We start from the raw sequence: 18,140 nt of genomic DNA on the forward strand, positions 1-18,140 counted from the left end.
TTCACAAGAAGTCAGCTTGTGCAGGCGTTCCTCGGAGATGCCCTGCTGTGCCTCTTGCAGGTCTTTCCACAGGTTTGTGAAGCTGACTGGACACCTGTCTTGAATTTTTAACTCCCACTCCTCAAGCTCAGTTGAGTTAAAGTCTCTTAATGCCAGCTGACTGAGCAGAGTATGTCATTAAACTGAGTACTTTCTCTCCAAATATCTCCTGCACAGCTTTGTGGTGTGTTTAGGATTGTTAAAAGAAAAAAAAAAAAAAAAAAAAGCCAAGATGTCCCCGAACATTTAATAGGGAGTGTATTTGTGCAGTGTTGTTGACAAAAGATGGGCTTATTCAATAGTAGCACCTAATAACTAGAACAGTGATTTGTTTTTGCTGGTAAGAGTGAATTTCAATAAAGACTTTTCAGTACTATTAGATGGGACTCTTGGTCAATTCTCAAACCACTGTACATGTACTTCTCCAAGGGCATTTCAAGAATCATTCACTTGGCTTGCTTTTTGGAAAAATGTATAAAATGTAATCTGTTTTTTTATAATATAAGTTAAGGCAGCAATATGTTTAAATCAGTCCAATGTACAGGAAATACAGGAATATATTAAAGAAAGCCTTTTGGAAACTGGTAAGAAATGGCCAGCATCGTAATCTACACAGGCTCTGGAGCACAATGTGGGTAAAAAAGCTGCCCAGCTGCTATCTATCTCCATGAGCAAGATAAAAAAAAAAACAGAAAAAGTAGTAGTCTACTGAATACGATTAGCTACAGTAGCAGCGCTATGACTGAAATATACCAGAGCCTATGTAAATTACAGGTACTGTTTAATTGCCTGAGGTGCTGCGAGTTTCAGTGGTGTTTTCGTAAAATCATATAAACCTTTTGCTGCCTTTTACTTCAGATGATGAAAAGTGTAAATATTCCCGATAGCTCCCAAAAGTTTGCCTAGTTTTTCTCATCCTTCTTCTCCTCTTCGTCAGTGGGGTAAGAATGCCAGGTGAGACGCTCCTCATAGAAAGAAATGACAACTTGCGGACACTTTACATTCGCCTCCTTGGCTGGAACAAGATCTGCCTCATCAGAGTTCTTCCTGTGAATGAAAAAAAAACATCCTTTTACAAGTCACTTCACGTGAGATCACTAGATTTCGAAGTGATACTGAACAGGAACTGGATGATCTAATCCAGGACCTGAGGTGAGGCAGTTTTAAACCAGGCATCCAGCTCCATACACACCATTTCATGAGGAACATAAGTTCTCCGCTTGAATCTGTAGCACCAATGATCCTTTCGGGATCCAACCCACGAGCAAAGCCTCTGAGTTTCTCTGGCTAAATTAGAGGAATGGTAATTAAGACATGGTTTATCCCATGAAGTTGAGTTAGGCTCTGAGTATTTCAAAATATGCTTCTTACCCAGTTAATGAACTTTCTTGTTCTTCAAAATCCTTACCTCATCCTTGCGTTTTTTAGGCTGGCTCTCCTTTCCATCACCATCTGCTTCAGCGCGCCGCTTGCCACCTGATTCATTAGCAGTTCTCTGGGACTGCAGATATTCTGCGATGAGATCTGGGCAATCTAAATTTTCTTCAGGCTCCCATGTGTTGTCTTCACTGAAAATCATACACAGCATATATCAAACTAGCATTATAAATTACTACAGCTATATAAAAATGAATTCCCTTCCAAGCAAATGACAAAACTAAATTGCTGACTAAGAAAACAATCACTCAGCCCTATGCCACACATTACCGTATGTATACCCACTCTGAAAAGCCTTTCCACTTGAGGAGATACTCTATTCTTCCCTTCACAATACGTCGGTCCAGGACTTTCTCCACAACATACTCCTCTTCCTCTTCCTCTACCACCTCTTCCACTTTCTTTTTAGTTTGTTTCTTTCCCCCTGCTGGCTGCTTGCTTTCAGTTTGAACAGGAGGTGCTGTCAGCAGAAGAATGACAGAATGAGCATGTCCACTGCCACTACTTTAGACAGAGAGTTAAAATAAGTATTGAATGCCCCTTGTTTCATTACGAAGTGAAATGAAATGCCAAACCTTCTGTCCCTGGAGCAGGAGCATCAACTGGCATCTCTGGCGTTTGGCTCATGTTTGCAACAGATCTTAACACCTGGAAATACACAGGAATAAAGATGGAGCAGGTGTGCACAATCTGGTCTGGGAGGTGCCAAAGCACTTGTCATATTATTCTCATATTCAGCTCATCATTTCATTACTAACGCCTTCTTTAACTGACCTGGATGTGTTAAGACTAAACTGTGCAGTGGTGTAGCCCTTCAGTGCCTGAAAATAATATCTTGAGCATGGACAAATCACCAACACCAGAGGCACTGTGAAAAACTGCAAACCAAAGATTTAAAAAAAAACCCTTCTCTTTAAATTATAGCTGTGAGATGACCAGCACGTGTTCACGTCATTTATATATTCGTACAGATTTGATTTTATTTTGAAATAAAATTAAACCTTTTTTTTTAAAAATTTTTTTAATAACTTTACTGGAACTTTGGAGGAATATAGCTTGTCAGTGGGCATATAACTGTGAAGAAAGAAAGAAAGAAATTTGTGTTTTAAATTTCCCACAACATTTCAGGAACAGTGCTGTCTGTTAACCAAAATAGAGTTTTCTCAGAATTTTATGAAATGGTTAAATGAAACAGTTCAAAAAATAACCAGTGGGGAAATATTATGTGTTTGCTGGGATGTGCTGTCAATAGTTTGAAACACAGATTTGTTCAGGGGGGATAAAAAAATGTTTGTGATTGGTTGGGTACATGTTTCATCATGGATATGTCCCAACTTTATACTACATACTAAGTATATAAATAATTATATTTATATAACTATTTATACCACCTATGGTGAACTATTACAGTATGTAACAATTATGTTTGCTCCTGAATAGTAAGTGTTATTATATCAGTAGTAATAGTGCAGTACTAGTTAGACATTGGCTACTGTTCAGTGCAGAAGTCAAGTTTCAAATTTTATTTGTAACATACATCGTATATTCAGCTGCACACTGTATATTCATTGAAGTGAAATGCTTCGTAGCAAGTTCCAGAGCTGTGGTGACAGACAGTAACAAGACATGGAAAGCCATAGTCGTGCACATAGCCCATGTCATGAAAAAAATATCTGCAGCTGATAAGGGAAAAACGATCAGGAAAAAAAAAAATCTAAAATATAATGTTAAAAAGTTATGTTTTTGGTGTTATCAGTAATATGTTATTGGTTTCTCACAGCTTTTCTGCTGGTAGTTATTATTATTAGCTAGTGCAACAAACTCAGTGCAACCATCACCGAGAACACAGCAGACCTGGAGCAAATTTCTTATTATTGTTGCTTATAACACAGTGGTGGTCAAAAGCTATTGATTAATTTTCTATAACAGCAGCTCTGATAATAGTGCCAACTTTAATTTAAATCATAGGTTTATATTAATGCTCTCGTTCTAATATATTGCAATAACATTAGTTGTTACTGTAGTAACAACTCATTCATAGGGACTTGTATGGTGGGCACACCTATAAAGCTTATAATAGAGCAATTAAAAAATGTGTTATGTAACAAAGAGGGATGAGTGATCAGTGATATAGTGGAGCTTTCTGTAAAGAGACAATAATTTAACATTTATGAACAGAGCAGTGCTTTTTAACAGTCAGTAGGTTTTCTGCCACAGGAGAGTCTTCAGGAGTGAGGACTTTGCACTTTCCAGTTCCCCTTTAACAAGACAAGCTGTTTTTTTTTATTATTATTATTATTAACTTAAAGCGAGTGAAAACAGAAAGTCTGATGTGGGAATCGAAGTGATAACAGAACTGAATGTTCCCCAACATTGAATGTAACTATATGTTGTTAAAATTAAAATTTAAAAGCAAAATTTATAAATTGTAATCTTTGGCAAATTGCTAGGGGAATAAAACTGTTTGGGATGTGCAGTTATAGGAAAACAACCATCTTCAGTGTGGTAAACGTAACTCCGCTTTGTATCGGCCGCATCACACCATCCCGTCGTTAATTATCTTCCTATAACAGCATGTCCCAAAGAATTTTATTCAGTCAGCATCAACACTTAAATTTTAGGATGAGACAATATTTATTCTGTAATTACATCATAATGTCATACATTTTTATGATCGTCTTAAAAGTCAGATTAGTGACTCGTACCCTGTGGAAGAAACCACTCCCATCAGGAAAGAAATGTTTCATCATAGGATAAAGGTGATAACTCAGAATGACTTTGTATTGATTTGCAATTCCTAAAAAGAAACAAGTATGCCAAAGTACCCAAGTACGCCAGCAACATGTCCCCTACAGCATAACAGAGCCTTTGTTTTTTTACCTTTTACTTTCTCACCTGTCTGTATATTTTTTAATTAGGCTTATAAATGTTGTTGTTGGCCCAAACTTGCATGATGGCATGCAGGAAGCATTCTCAGCATTGGTGCAAGTGCAGCTACGGAAACGCTGCTGAGATGAATAGATAATATACAGTAATTGAGTGCAAAAGTTTGCATACCTGAAGACAAAATGGAGAAAAAAAGCTTATCAAGCCATTTTTGTGTTAATTTTTATTTGCATTGATTCCTGTTGCAGGATACATCCAGATTTCATTTTCAGCTTTGTGGAATTCTGTATTTTGTGAATAAATTGTAAAACAGAGGTACATTTTACTTTTTTCACTCACATGGGGTGCAAACATTTGCACTCAGCTGTATTGTACACAAGCATTTTTGTTGTTTAATCAATATTATTCATGCATTCATATTGATTGGGAATACACACACACACACACACACTTATATACTCATTCATACATAGAGGCAGTTTAGCCTATCCACCAACTGGGATGTTTTTAGGAGGAAATCAGAGAACCCAGAAAAAAAACAACAAGTGGACATGGAGCAATATTATTGTGTGATGAAATATTTTAATAGTTCATGAGTAACTTCTACATAAAACCCAACAAACATCATATTACCTGTAGTCAACTAAATACTTATTCAGAATTATACATATTTTATGTGTATACAGGAGGGATTTCTATCCATGTGAGACTTAAAACACTTTGGATTCTTCGAGTTCCTAAAAAGATCATGCAAAACTATAGAAGTTGTGTTTATCCAGTTTAGTGGAGATACCACTGAAAATGCAGCTGTTTATTCTGCCACCACTTGAACCCCACCTGAGGAGGGTGCTGAAGCAAAATTAGTCATTCAGGTGGTGAAGATCCCACTTCAAATCTTGCTTATAGGCTCCAGCTTTGCTTCAGGAGATGCATTTTCATGCATGATTCAGTGCTAAGACAGTGCCAGAATAGCAGTAAGGAAATACTGGGAGATGAGACTGAACACAAATATGGAAAGTACCTGCAAGTTCTGGTGTAACATCTATAATGCACATCTGGAATACCGCCAACATTAGGCTCCAGATATATCAGAAGCGCTGTATTACAAATCCATAAGCCGTACAGAAGAAAAAAAACACAGATGAATAGCTGAAATGTATGTAAGACTGTACTAATGACTGCAGGATGGCGTTCTAAATAAAATGGATGAGAGAAGTCTAGGCGACGCGGCTACTTTTCCTCGCTGGAATTCAAAGCATCCCCCGCCATGTTGATTCTCTAATACACTGGAGCGTTTCACAAATCTCGGGCTGAATGAGCTGTGTGTTTTCCTCATGCTGTTGTTCATCACACAGCGCAGATTACACTTACAGCCCGGGTGCAGGAGATGCTCATCTGGCACATCGCGTTCAGGCGCATGGGTATATTAAAAACCACATCAGAAGGAGGCTGAGAAAAAAAATAACATGAAAAACACTTACTTGCAGCTGCCTCGCCCCGAAAAAGATGCCACACTGACGCGTAATGTTACAGAGATGTGAGTTCAGCTCTTAGCTGTAATTAAGGGTGAATGTTCGGATGTGTTGAACGCTGCTTTTTGGAGGGTTACAATGAGGATCAGTTACAATAACAACACGGTAGGCAGGCTGCTCCAGCCTCAGCGCAGGCGTCCTGTGCTTCCCTCCTTCCCTCACAACAAGCGCTATTATTCTGCACCTACAGGACCACCATACTGACGAAGAGTCCTATACAGCCGTAGTCAAAATTTCGTCCATTTTTTTGGTTATTGTTTGAAAAAATATTTTGTCACTGAATAAACGCGGGTTACTTTTCCCGCTCCGGTTGCTTGGTGGCAGTACTGAGCTGCAGGGACACTATGAAGGACAACAGAAGAAGCGGATGTAGTTCCGCGCTACCTATTTATCTTGCTAGCTGGCTAATGACAGGTTCAGGGAATTCCTCGTCCTCCAGCGAGGGTGTCAACTTTAATATAGTTTACCTTACGTAGATATTTCAACCTGTCGCTCCAGCTAATGACTTGTATGATTTAGGGAACTACACGTGAGTAGTGTTTTCTAGTTGTTTTTGAGTCTTTTCTTGTTGTTTGTTTGACTAGAAGTTACATGTAGCTAGCTAAACTAAACTAGCTAGCTGATAGACTCTAAATATTAACACGCAAAATACCCTTGCTGTTGTGTTTAAAAAAAAAAAAAAAAAAATTGGCATTATACTCGAGTATAAATATTGTTCATTATTATTATTATTATTATTAGTAGTAGTAGTAGTAGTAGTATAGGTGTGTCGGGGCTGTTTGAGGATTATTGAAATAGTCCAACTATACAAATATTAGGCTCATTATTTAAATGTGTACAACAATATTTTGGCTATTTATAGGAGTCGTTGTTCCTGCACATTTCACCGACCGTCCAAGTGACATTATTTATAGACCTTAAAGTGATTAAAGTTTGGATTAAAATCCATTAAATTCAAGTGACTAGTAAACCCGGGTAATAACCACAAAAATTCAACAATAAATGTAATAACTGTAAAGTGTAAAAGTGTAACACAAGAGTACACTCATAGAAAAGATTTCATATAGCACCTAAATGTGTTATGGAGGAATCTCAGTCACAAAAGGGTCCAGGTAGAATCCCTGAGGAACCCTTATTTTAAGGAGTGTAAGTAACTTGGCTGAGTTTTAGTTGCTTCCTCAGGTTGTGGAGATGACGCGTGATCTGATGCTCGGAGAGGAACTGCCCCACTGGGTGGGAGCCAAAGAGTTCCACCAGAAGTACGAGTCCAAGGAGGTCATCGGCAGGTGGGTGTCTGAGAACTACAGGCTTTCCTGAACTAAAATATGTTTCTCTATTTCACATATCACAAGCAGCAGTAAAGTTACAGCATTTTAAAATGCTATGTTACCCCCAAAAGTGAAAAATTGCATTTTAGGATTACATCGTGGACATTTTGACAGATTTTGACAGTATCTGATTACAATCAGAATTGATTAGGCTTATGTCTGTTTCGCTACAGCACGTAACTATGCAAAAATTTCATCAATGCCATGTGTGACGAAATCTCATGTAGCTTGCAAAGTTCTAGACATAGGCTATCTATACAAAAGTATGTGGACACGTGACCATCACACCCATGTGTAAGCCTTCCTCTCATTGTTGCCACAAAGTTGGAAGCTCAAAATTGTCTACAATGTCTTTGTATGCTGTAGCATCAAGATTTTCCTTCACTGGAACTATGCGGCCCAAACCTGTTCCAGCATGACAATGCCCTTGTGCACAAAACAAGGTCTATAAAGTCAGGGTTTGGCTAAGTTGCAGTGGAAGAACTTGAGTGGCCTGTACAGAGCCCTGACCTCAACCCCACTGAACACCTTTGGAGTGAACTGAAACACTGACTGCACCCCAGGCCTCCTCGCCTGACATCAATGCCTGCTCTCACTAATGCTCGTATGGCTGAATGGGCAAATTCACACATCCACGCTCCAAAATCTAGTGGAAAGTCTTCCCCGAAGAGTTGACGTTATTATAACGGCAAAAGGGGGACTAAATCTGGAATGGGATGTTCAGCAAGCACATATGGGTGTGATGGTCAGGTGTTCACAAACTTTTGGCCATATAGTGTATTTAGGCAGATTGACAGTGTTTATTAAAATGTCTCAAACTGACCCAACAGAATTTTTGCAGGACGATTTATAGTTTAAATGTATGGTTTCTTGAAGATGAGGTGTCAAAGTATGTTATAGGCAGAAGAAAATGGCCAAACACATGATTTTTCACCTTTTTTTCTGTTTGCCAGAATTAAGGCATAGCGACATCTGACAGGTTTTCCCAGACCGACACATGTATATAATTTTATACATACATACATGTCCATCAACCACTGAGCAGATGATAATATTAATTGTGTATTATTAATATATACAGTCGGGGCCACTGTCATTTGGACAGTGAAACAATTTTAGTAATTTTGCCTCTGTACACAACCACAATGGATCTGAAATGAAGCAATCAAGATATGATTGAAGTGTGAGTGAAAATGGAGACTTTCAGCTTTAATTCAAGGGGATTAACAAAAATATTGCATTAACTGTTTAGGAATTACAGCCATTTTTTTTTTTTTACAGAGTCCCTCCATTTTCACAGGCTCAAAAGTAATCGGACAAACTAACATAATCATAAATATTAGGATTATTTTTAATACTTGGATGAAAATCCTTTGCAGTAAACGACTGCCTGAAGTCTGGGACCCATAAACATCCCCAAATGCTGAGTTTCCTCCCCTGAGATGCTTTGCCAGGCCTTTACTGTAGCCACCTTCAGTTCAGTTTGTGGGTCTTTCTGCCTTCAAATTGTGTCACTGTCCAAATACTTATGGAGTATTTATGCAGATTGCAGGGCAGCAGGGAAACTGAAATGGCAATGTGTAGTGCTAGTACCAGGGTATCAGGTACAGCTGCTTTGCTAGAGTATTTACGCACTGTGTATTCTGACCATAGCTCAGCTATCTCCCTGCACAATTTGTGTAAATCGTCCTCTGGCCCTGTGTCAGTGCTTAGTTTCTGACCACTGGACTGCTGATAGCTAGATGTGTTTGGATGGTGAACAGCTTTTAAACCCAGCAGTGTTTAACAACTCCATTAATGCTGCTGTGACTAATACTAGCACAATGCACTAACATGCCACTACCATGTCAAGTGTTATTGCTGTGCTGAAACCAGTCCACAGCCCAAATAATATGCAATCAGCAGTGGTCCTATTGTGGTTGCTTTCTATTAGTAGATTGGGTAGAGGGGGGTTGATGGATTAGCAACAGATTGGTTACAGTCAATAACTGTTCAAAGTGCATCTAAATGGTGGTGTACCTGATTAGATGACAAAGAGTATAAGGGAGTAACTGCAGTGTAATAAATATAGGAGTAGTAAAAATTTTAACATAGTAGCCAAAGTGTCCAGAGAAACAAGACATTTTAGACAAAGGTACTTTATGAGTTAGACAAGGAATGTGCTCTGAAAACTGATGTGAATCCAGACTATAAGTTATACATGTATGGCCAAAAGTTTGTGGACACCTGACCGTCACACCCATATGTGACCATTGAATATACTATTCCAGATGTTGTCCCCCCTTTGCTGTTTAATAGCATTAGTGAGGTCAAACACGTAGTCAGCATGCCAATTCATCCCAAAGGTGTTCAGTGGGGTTAAGGTTAGGGCTCTGTGCAGGCCACTTGAGTTCTTCCACGCCAACCTTGGCAATCCATGTCTTCATGGTCTCACTTCGTGCACAGAGATATCTTCATGCTGGAACAGGTTTGGGCCCCTTAGTTCCAGTGAAGGGACGCTGTAATGCTACAGCATACAAAGACATTCAGTACAGTTGTGTGCTTCCATACAATTGTGTTAAATACAGTTGTGTGCTTCCAACTTTGTGGCAACAGTTTGAGAAAGGCCCACATATGGCAGTAATGTTCAGGTGTCCACGCGTTTGGCCATATAATGAATGTCCTATTTTTGGCCATATAATGAATGTCCTATTTCTGCGTAAACCAAAGAATGAATGTTTTTCCTTTGCTGTGTACCAGCATTATTTATTTTTGATGTTCTATGTTCTTGCTGGTCTTGCATGAAGCTCATATAGAACACTTATCTGCATGTAGGGGCGTAAGCAGCGTAGTGCGTAGGTGTGTAAACAAACACACAGGACAAGAATTTGCAGTGAAGATCATTGAGATCACAGCAGAGAAGATGACTGCCCAGCAGTTGGAGGAGGTGAAGAGCTCAACACTAAAAGAGATCCATGTTCTTAATGTGCTGAAAGGACACCCGTCCATCAGTGAGTTTTAGCACTTTTACCTTTTGTGTTGCAGCTGATGCTGTGCTGTTCAAAAAGATAAGACAAAACGATTTTTGTTTTTCTGTTCTCAGTCACACTCATTGATTCCTATGAATCTGCAACCTTCATCTTTTTGGTATTTGACCTGTAAGTAATGGTTTATATAATGCCTTTTTCTGCAAGTCATGGAACAACAGATTCAGTAAGTGGGGTGGCCTGGGAAAACCCTTCACATTGTGAAATTGTGACATTTTCTACTATATATCATTCTGAAACTGCAGGATTCCTGAACTGAAATATGTTTCTCTGTTGCATTTCAAACACAAGTAAAGTTGTAGCATTTTAACCTCCACTGAAAGGCACCAACATACTGGTTGCCTAAATGCACCTGCTTTTTATTTATTTTAATTCTTATTTTAATAACTAAATGTAATGAATGATAGAATGAATAAAATAGAGAAATAATAATGACCATGAAAAGTATGTTTATCTTTATACCTGCCTTTATTCAGAGCCATTTTTGCAGTAGCCTGGGCATGTATAGAAAGTTATTAACATTTCTACATCGTTTTGAAGAAATCATTTTCTTCTGTAACTTAACAGAAATATTAAGTAGAGGTGTCCAAATATGCTATATGCAGAAACCCCCAATTTTGGTCAAAACCTGATTTTTCTTTATTTTTGTGTGTCAACTGCAGCAACATGTGAAAAGTTTACCCAGTCCACCACACACACAAATTATTAATACAAGAAAATATAAAGTAGTAAAACAAGTACGTAGTAATTGCTATGCAGCACTTAGCATTTTCCAGTACTTTATCACAATATTACGATCAAGTAAGAGAGATCATGTAACTGCCTCATACTCACTTTTGTTCCTGCTCCATTTCAATATAGCATGAGAAGAGGAGAGCTGTTTGACTACTTAACAGAAAAGGTCACTCTCAGCGAAAAAGAAACCAGGTGTGTAGTTATAGCCAGTATGGTCTATACACACGTCAGGAAACAATAATCTCTTTCCTTAGTGAATTGCTGCAATGTAAGTTTTTCACATTTAGGAGTATGATGCGTGCTCTTCTGGAGGCGGTCCAGTATCTCCATTCCCTTAATATCATACACCGAGACCTCAAGCCTGAAAATATCCTTCTGGATGACCAGGGTCACATTAAACTATCTGACTTTGGCTTTTCAGTGCAGCTGCAGCCTGGAGAAAAGCTGAGAGGTGAGTGACTGTTTAAGCAGTACCTTATCAAAATCCTGTTTTTTTTCCCCATGAATATATACATATAGACTTTGTTTTTTCTTTTGTGTTAGAGCTGTGTGGCACTCCGGGCTACCTTGCACCAGAGATTCTGAAATGTTCAATGGATGATACGCATGAAGGATATGGGAAAGAGGTTGACTTGTAAGTCTCAGTTAGAATTTGTCAGAGATGTTTCAGGATTAAAGGATTTCACTCTGTTTGACCATCAGAAAGCTAAAAACATGGCTACAATTCTGCTTTATGTATGAATTAAGTTTTTAAGACAGCTTTTAGAAGAAACGATCTTCTGCTTGTACGGGTTTTTTTTTTTTTTTTTTTGAAGTAACAGTGGTAGTTTCTGTTTGCTAATGCCAGTCTTCCCTCAGGTGGGCTTGTGGTGTGATTCTGTTCACTCTTCTTGCTGGGTCTCCACCCTTCTGGCACCGTAAACAGATGCTGATGCTACGAATGATCATGGAGGGTCGGTACCAGTTTAGCTCTCCGGAGTGGGACGACAGGTCTGATACTGTCAAGGACTTGGTATGAATCTTTATTTAAAACGAGCATGATCTTTCATTTAGAAGTAATTGCTCATAATGCTATTTCATCAAATATATGCACTCACCATCCACATTATTAGGAACACCTGCTCATTTATGCAATTATCCAATCATGTAGCAGCAGTTCAATGCATAAAATCGTACAAATACAGAGGTCTTTCACATCTGAAAATGTGAAGTCTGACTTTGACTGTGGCATGGTTGTTGGTGCCAGACAGGCTGGTTTGAGTATTTCAGAAACTGCTGATCTCTTGGAATTTTCACACGCAACAGTCTGTAGAGTTTACACAGAATGGTGCAAAAACAACCAAAAAAACCATACAGTGAACTGCAGTTCTGTGAGCAGAAACACCTTAATGATGAGAGAGTTCAGAGGACAGTGGACAAACTGGTTCAAGCTGACAGGAAATCTATTTTAACTCAGTGTATGAGTTTAACTGCTCAGTCTAACAACTCTTTACAATGCTGATGAGCAGAAAAGCATGACACAATGCACAACACATTGAACCTTGAGGTGGATGGTCTACAACAGCAGGAGACCACGTCGGGTTCCACTCCTCTCAGCCAAGAACAGACTACAGTGGGCACTGGCTCATTGAACCTAGACAGTTGTATTTTGTAAAAAGACCAGCTGATGTTTTTCCAATCTTCAGCTGTCCTGTTTCAGTGAACCTATGCATTGTGTTTCTGCCACATGACAGACACACTGGCTGATTGGATGACTGCATGAATGAGCAGGTGTACACTTGTTCCTATTAAAGTGGACAATGAGTGTATAATATATTGTTTAAAATGTGCTCTTTTTTGTACTGTATTAAGTATTTCATGGATGTTATAATATTTTTTAAGTTTAATTTAAAATTGTGTACCACATTCTCACACTGCTTTTATCTTTAGATCTCAAGGCTTTTAGTGCTGGATCCCTCAGTTCGTCTGACAGCTGAACAAGCCTTAACTCATCCTTTCTTCCTTCAGTACCAAAAGGAGGATGTACGGCTCTTCAGCCCCAGAAAGACATTCCGGGTAGCTTTAGCCTACACTAACCTTTTTCCTTATGATTTTCACTTTTAAAATATGATGCTGAAAATAACTGTTGAATTCTTAGGTATCATGTTCACGTCTCTATGTCATCTCTCTAGGTGTTAATCTTGACAGTCTTGTCCTGTATTCGTATGTACTCTCGCTACAACCGGGCCAGACCTCTGACACGAGAGCTCCTAATGAGGGACCCTTACTCTTTACGAGCTGTGCGCAAACTCATCGATGGCTGTGCTTTCCGCATATATGGACACTGGGTCAAGAAAGGAGAACAACAGAACCGAGCTGCTCTTTTCCAGAACACCACTAAAATTGTTTTACTTGGTCTTGAGGACCTTGAGAGCTAAATGTAATTCTAAACTCTATTTTTAACCTGTTCATTAAGAGTTATAATAGTATTTTTATTTTTTTTAATTCAAACAGTTCAGGGAAAGCAGATATTAATCCAGTCACACACACACACACACACACACACACTCGAACCACAGTAGAATTATTTATTCATGATTAATGAGAGGTACTTTTTTTTTTGTTACGTGTGAGTTATTGAGCTCACTTTTAACTTCTTAGCCATTTTCTTTTCTAATATCTAATCCTAAATTTAACTTTATAAATTTTTATATCAGTTCAGTTTTATCACTTTAGTTGTCCTGGTAATTTGACCATTTGTAGAAATGGACAGTATAAATTTGCAGAACATAAACTAAATGCATAAAAGTTCTGACATTTTGTCATTTATGGTTACACAAATGTGTATGATGGTTACATTCCTGCTCACTTTGTGGGTTTTTTTCCCCTTAAATATATTTGAGTCTTTTTTTCATTTGACTATCAAACACCACGTTTTCATCACTGAGTACTGTATTAACTTCAGATTAAGCTTAATCGGTGTTATCACTGTCAAGACTGCTGTTATCTATTATTAATGTTTAATTTATCTGTTTTAATATTCTGAACTTTGATTAATCAAATAAATCCTTACATTTTAAGTAAACACTGGAAAGGGTGCTTGTTTAAAATATAATGTTTTCTAATTTTTTTTTTTTTGACAAAAAGAAAGTAATATCATAGCAATAAATATAACACATCTTTTGCAAATTATATATATCCTGAGTATGGAAATATAATTTCGTTTGTATATATGGTTTCCGGCATAAGCTCCAGTAACAGCTAGACATGTCAGTTTTTAAATTAGTCTACAGGGACAAAGACATTTGCTCACTATTTAGGTTGAAGTCTAGTCTCCAGTGCAGTGAGCGCAGTGTTAAGCTGATCAGTACTTTCCTGCAAACGTTTTTCAAGATGAGCAGTCAAGCGCATCATTTCCTCCTTTATTTCCTTTTGTACAATTGTCCTCAACTCTCCCCTTGGCGATAGATCTAAAGGGGAACATACATGTGCATTCATCATGATTAAAATGAACTGATGAAAATGTTTCAAAGATGCTCAGGGTCTAAACAAATATATGTCTGTCTGATAGTGTTTTTCAGAGTAATGTTATTCAGTATGCGTACCTTGTTTAGACGCCTCTGTCTCTGTGGGCAGGATTTCTGTAGAAGCTGTCTCTTGCTCACTTGCTCCATCTGCTTCATTTTCAGTTTCATTCTGTGCTTCTGCAACATGTCCAGATATAATTTAAAGCTGAAAGGTGATGTTTGAGGTGTAAAACTATAATAAGGTCTGTGACATATTAAATAATATGTTTCTGTACCAGAGCTTTCTAGTCGTTCTGTAGTGAGCTCCTCAGGCATTCCAACATAAGACAAAGATAAATCCAAATACATCTTGACCCAGCGAGGAGAATCAATAAAGGAAATTCTATTAATATGAAGTTACAGCTTTATTTATATAATGTATTTGCAGCAGGGGAATCGTACAGGAATCCAAACTTACCTGAGGTGTAAATACATACTTGTAAAGCAGGTAGTGTCTCATATATGTGTTGATGAGATATTTCATAATCTTGGTCACTTGTTCTGAATTGAATAGATCAGTACTAAAAGGGGGTCTCTAAAGACAGAAAAACAGCAAACAACAAAAATTCTAAACTATAAAAAAAGTCTTATATTCTTATACTTGTAAAAGAATAAGTTTAATATTCTCATACTTGTAACAGAAATGTTTAAAGTACATACTCTGACAGAATGACAAAGCACAAGCTCAGTGCAGTATGTGAAACACTGGTCCATGTTGTTGAGAGGAGTTTCTGGAAAGATTATTCATTACAGGTTTCAGAATATATAGCAGATCTTTTAGCAAACCATAAGAACGGCTAACTGATTGTAATAGTTGAACATTTTGTATTCATTATTTGGGGATTATAGAATGGCTGATTCTGTGTCAGAGAAAACAATACACGGCCATTCCCGTACCTCATACCTGCACTCATTGGCCATTTTCTTCAGATACAATACAATTACTGACTGTAGCCTCATCACTGATATGTGTACACCAGGGCATCGGTTCTCAAACCATTAACTGTAATAGATTTCACAGACGCCATCCAAACATAATCCAACTATTCAAATATTAGGCTCATTATTTAAAGAGCACAATAATATTTTGGCTTTGTTTTTTTTTTTATTTCTGAACTTTTCATATACAACACATTAGATCCACTTGTTTTTTTTGTTTGTTTTTTTTTAGTTATTGATGCTTGGATTAAGCCCAATTTAACTGAACAGTCAAACAAGATAGTAGCTATAAGAACTCAGTAATAGATATAATAACTTTGATAATGTCTACGGCGTTGAGAATAATCCATCACTCAGTAATGCCTGATCAGTGATGGCCCTGTGGTGTTTCCTTTCCAGTGATGGATACAGGAGAAGGGGGCTGATAAATTGTGCATAGCAACACACTGGCTACAGTTAGTAATGCTTTTCTCTTATAAAGTGCACCAGTATGGCAAGTTTACCTTTTCCCAGTATGAAACCAATGCATGTGGTTGTTTTAAAATGTCACCTGTGTTGAGCTGATGCACGTTCTTTACGATGGACAGAAGAACAGATGTTTGCTCTTTACTGAACTTTTGTTGCCTGCAGAATAGCACTATGTTTGTGTACAGCTCGAGGAGAATGCCTCGCTGTGGGTCAGGAGCATCGATGTGCAGGGCCTGGCACAAAATTCTAGATAAAGCAAACAGTAACAAAACAATTTTACATTTAGGGATACGTTTGATGCATTGTTTATTACCTGCATAGGTTATATAAGGGAAAACACACTCAATAATTAGATTACCTTGAAATCTGTGGTATAGACTCTGTCTTGGTGATTTCTTCTGCATCACTGTAACTGAGATCTGCCCTGCAAGTTCACACAATAATACAATTCCTTTACTGTCAGCTACATGGTGCAATAAGGGACATTTCACTGTAGTGCCTTGTGACATACCATAACAATATTCTGGCCTTCAGAGGACATGGCTCCTACAATATCAGGATACAATTAGCTCAAGAAATAAATAACATAATCCATCTTCAACTAAACAAATGTCTCACTCTAATGTATGCTGTCTTACCAAAGATCCAATATTCATCTCTATATTCTTAGTTGAAGCCTAATTTGTCAAATAAACGCGACTTTAATTCGAATAGAGCTCTTCTGGAGACACAAATATAAGACCTTTAGAATGTTGTGTATTGCGCCGTCTCCTAGCAACGAGGCTGGCTAATGGTTTCCTGTTAGCTGTATAGAGCACTGCATGCTATTATTTCACACGCGATTTGAGACAGAGCTTTTTTTCTTTCTCTGAAAGAGAAAAGCACCCTTAACAAACATGCCACGAAACCAGACGTGAGTTTGTGAAATCTCTGGTGCTCATTTAGAAAGGAAAACATGACGCTTTCGTACTTTTATTTTGAAATACGGCACGCTGTATGGCATACCGGTGAGGTGAATTCTCTGTTACAGCGGTTGTTAAAAGTCTGTATACCGCAAAGCGATGGAGTTCTTGATCTTGATTCTGATTGGTCAGAAGGTGTTGATTAATTTCCCACAACAACAGCAGCTCTGACAATAACGGCGGCTGTCATTAATGCATTCCTTCGAATTCGTTATCTTTACTGTAATGGACTAACTCACAGGGACTTGTGTAGAAGATGTTCCACATGATCTAATTCTAATAATAAAAGGATTAAAAACGTCTTGTTGAATAAAGGGAAAAAATGGATAAATCATTGATATGATGAAGCTTTTCTAAGGAAGAGGGAGAGGAAAGAGAGAGGAGGAGAGGAGAGACAGCGAGAGAGGGAAGAGAGAGGGAGAGGGGGAGAGGAGAGAGAGAGAGGAGAGAGGGAAAGAGAGGGAGAGGAAAGAGAGAGGAGGAGAGGAGAGAGAGCAAGAGAGGGAAGAGAGAGGGAGAGGGGGAGAGGAGAGAGAGAGGAGAGAAAGAGAGAGGAGAGAGGGAAAGAGAGGGAGAGGAAAGAGAGAGGAGGAGAGGAGAGAGAGCAAGAGAGGGAAGAGAGAGGGAGAGGGGGAGAGGAGAGAGAGAGGAGAGAAAGAGAGAGGAGAGAGGGAAAGAGAGGGAGAGGAAAGAGAGAGGAGGAGAGGAGAGAGAGCGAGAGAGGGAGAGGGGGAGAGGAGAGAGAGAGGAGAGAAAGAGAGAGGAGAGAGGGCGAGAGAATGTTGGTGAGGGTTTGGCTGTTTATAGCTGCTATAATGTTCTGTTATAAAGTAAAAACAGGGAGTAACTTGTCCTGTGGATGTTACACAACATTACATATTACTATAAACAATTAAAAAGCATGAAATGTTGTTCATTAGTAAATAAATTAATGCACATTTCTGTGGTATAACAGGAATAAAACACTTCAGGTTGTAGAAAAATAATCCAATCGTGTTGAGTCATATCACAGCACCCTGTCCTAGATTATTTTCCTATAAGAGCATGCTCCTGAGTGTTTTTTTTTTTCTTTTTTAAAATTCCTCACTTAACCAACATCAATTATATATTATTCATAATAAATGAATTATAAATTATTATTTATTATTATTTTTCTGTATTATCTAATTTTTGCGCATTTAGAGTCGAAATTATAAAAAATCTACAGAATTTATTATGCATTCATTATTTATCTATGTCTATG

At 38.1% G+C, this 18,140-nt stretch overlaps 3 protein-coding genes across 5 annotated transcripts; 1 reads left to right on the plus strand and 2 right to left on the minus strand.

The window, feature by feature from the left end:
* Positions 1–264: 264 nt before the first annotated feature.
* On the minus strand, positions 265–6,203 carry cbx1b (chromobox homolog 1b (HP1 beta homolog Drosophila)). Of its 2 annotated transcripts, none has more exons than XM_053238683.1 (6): positions 5,844–6,203; positions 2,052–2,124; positions 1,747–1,936; positions 1,448–1,607; positions 1,232–1,326; positions 265–1,086 (listed from the first exon to the last, which is right to left on the minus strand). In XM_053238683.1, the coding sequence occupies exons 2-6, from the start codon at positions 2,101–2,103 to the stop codon at positions 942–944; spliced, it is 642 nt and encodes a 213-aa protein (XP_053094658.1). In that variant the 5' UTR covers positions 2,104–2,124; positions 5,844–6,203; the 3' UTR covers positions 265–941. The 2 variants fall into 2 exon arrangements, with proteins under 2 accessions (XP_053094658.1, XP_026770629.1); XM_026914828.3 differs by having other exon boundaries at positions 1,762–1,936; positions 5,844–6,195.
* Positions 6,204–6,270: 67 nt separating this feature from the next.
* On the plus strand, positions 6,271–14,047 carry phkg2 (phosphorylase kinase, gamma 2 (testis)). 2 transcript variants are annotated; one of them, XM_034309620.2, is made up of 10 exons: positions 6,271–6,423; positions 7,065–7,180; positions 10,037–10,212; positions 10,305–10,359; positions 11,110–11,175; positions 11,271–11,434; positions 11,527–11,617; positions 11,842–11,995; positions 12,913–13,038; positions 13,155–14,047. In XM_034309620.2, the coding sequence occupies exons 2-10, from the start codon at positions 7,086–7,088 to the stop codon at positions 13,398–13,400; spliced, it is 1,173 nt and encodes a 390-aa protein (XP_034165511.1). In that variant the 5' UTR covers positions 6,271–6,423; positions 7,065–7,085; the 3' UTR covers positions 13,401–14,047. The 2 variants fall into 2 exon arrangements, with proteins under 2 accessions (XP_034165511.1, XP_034165512.1); XM_034309621.2 differs by having other exon boundaries at positions 6,278–6,423; positions 7,077–7,180.
* Positions 13,503–16,964, minus strand: cfap119 (cilia and flagella associated protein 119). The gene is made up of 9 exons (XM_026914539.3): positions 16,574–16,964; positions 16,447–16,481; positions 16,294–16,359; positions 16,018–16,181; positions 15,189–15,259; positions 14,947–15,063; positions 14,765–14,837; positions 14,568–14,666; positions 13,503–14,432 (listed from the first exon to the last, which is right to left on the minus strand). Exons 1-9 carry the CDS (start codon positions 16,589–16,591, stop codon positions 14,275–14,277), a joined length of 801 nt encoding a protein of 266 aa, XP_026770340.2. The 5' UTR covers positions 16,592–16,964; the 3' UTR covers positions 13,503–14,274.
* Between the last annotated feature and the right edge of the window lie 1,176 nt (positions 16,965–18,140).

The sequence above is a fragment of the Pangasianodon hypophthalmus genome, chromosome 12, assembly GCF_027358585.1.
Source record: "Pangasianodon hypophthalmus isolate fPanHyp1 chromosome 12, fPanHyp1.pri, whole genome shotgun sequence".
Lineage (NCBI taxonomy): Eukaryota > Metazoa > Chordata > Actinopteri > Siluriformes > Pangasiidae > Pangasianodon > Pangasianodon hypophthalmus.

Excerpts from the sequence above, each read along its gene's own strand:
- cbx1b (XM_053238683.1), bottom strand. The coding sequence starts at position 2,103 with ATGAGCCAAACGCCAGAGATGCCAGTTGATGCTCCTGCTCCAGGGACA. Across the intron at positions 1,937-2,051 it reads TCCTGCTCCAGGGACAGAAG|CACCTCCTGTTCAAACTGAA; the intron begins GTTTGGCATTTC and ends TTCTGCTGACAG. Across the intron at positions 1,327-1,447 it reads CTAAAAAACGCAAGGATGAG|CCAGAGAAACTCAGAGGCTT; the intron begins GTAAGGATTTTG and ends CCTCTAATTTAG.
- phkg2 (XM_034309620.2), top strand. The coding sequence starts at position 7,086 with ATGACGCGTGATCTGATGCTCGGAGAGGAACTGCCCCACTGGGTGGGA. Across the intron at positions 7,181-10,036 it reads TCCAAGGAGGTCATCGGCAG|GGGCGTAAGCAGCGTAGTGC; the intron begins GTGGGTGTCTGA and ends ATCTGCATGTAG. Across the intron at positions 11,618-11,841 it reads TATGGGAAAGAGGTTGACTT|GTGGGCTTGTGGTGTGATTC; the intron begins GTAAGTCTCAGT and ends GTCTTCCCTCAG.
- cfap119 (XM_026914539.3), bottom strand. Across the intron at positions 16,360-16,446 it reads AAGGCCAGAATATTGTTATG|GGCAGATCTCAGTTACAGTG; the intron begins GTATGTCACAAG and ends GTGAACTTGCAG. Across the intron at positions 14,433-14,567 it reads GACAGAGGCGTCTAAACAAG|ATCTATCGCCAAGGGGAGAG; the intron begins GTACGCATACTG and ends GTTCCCCTTTAG.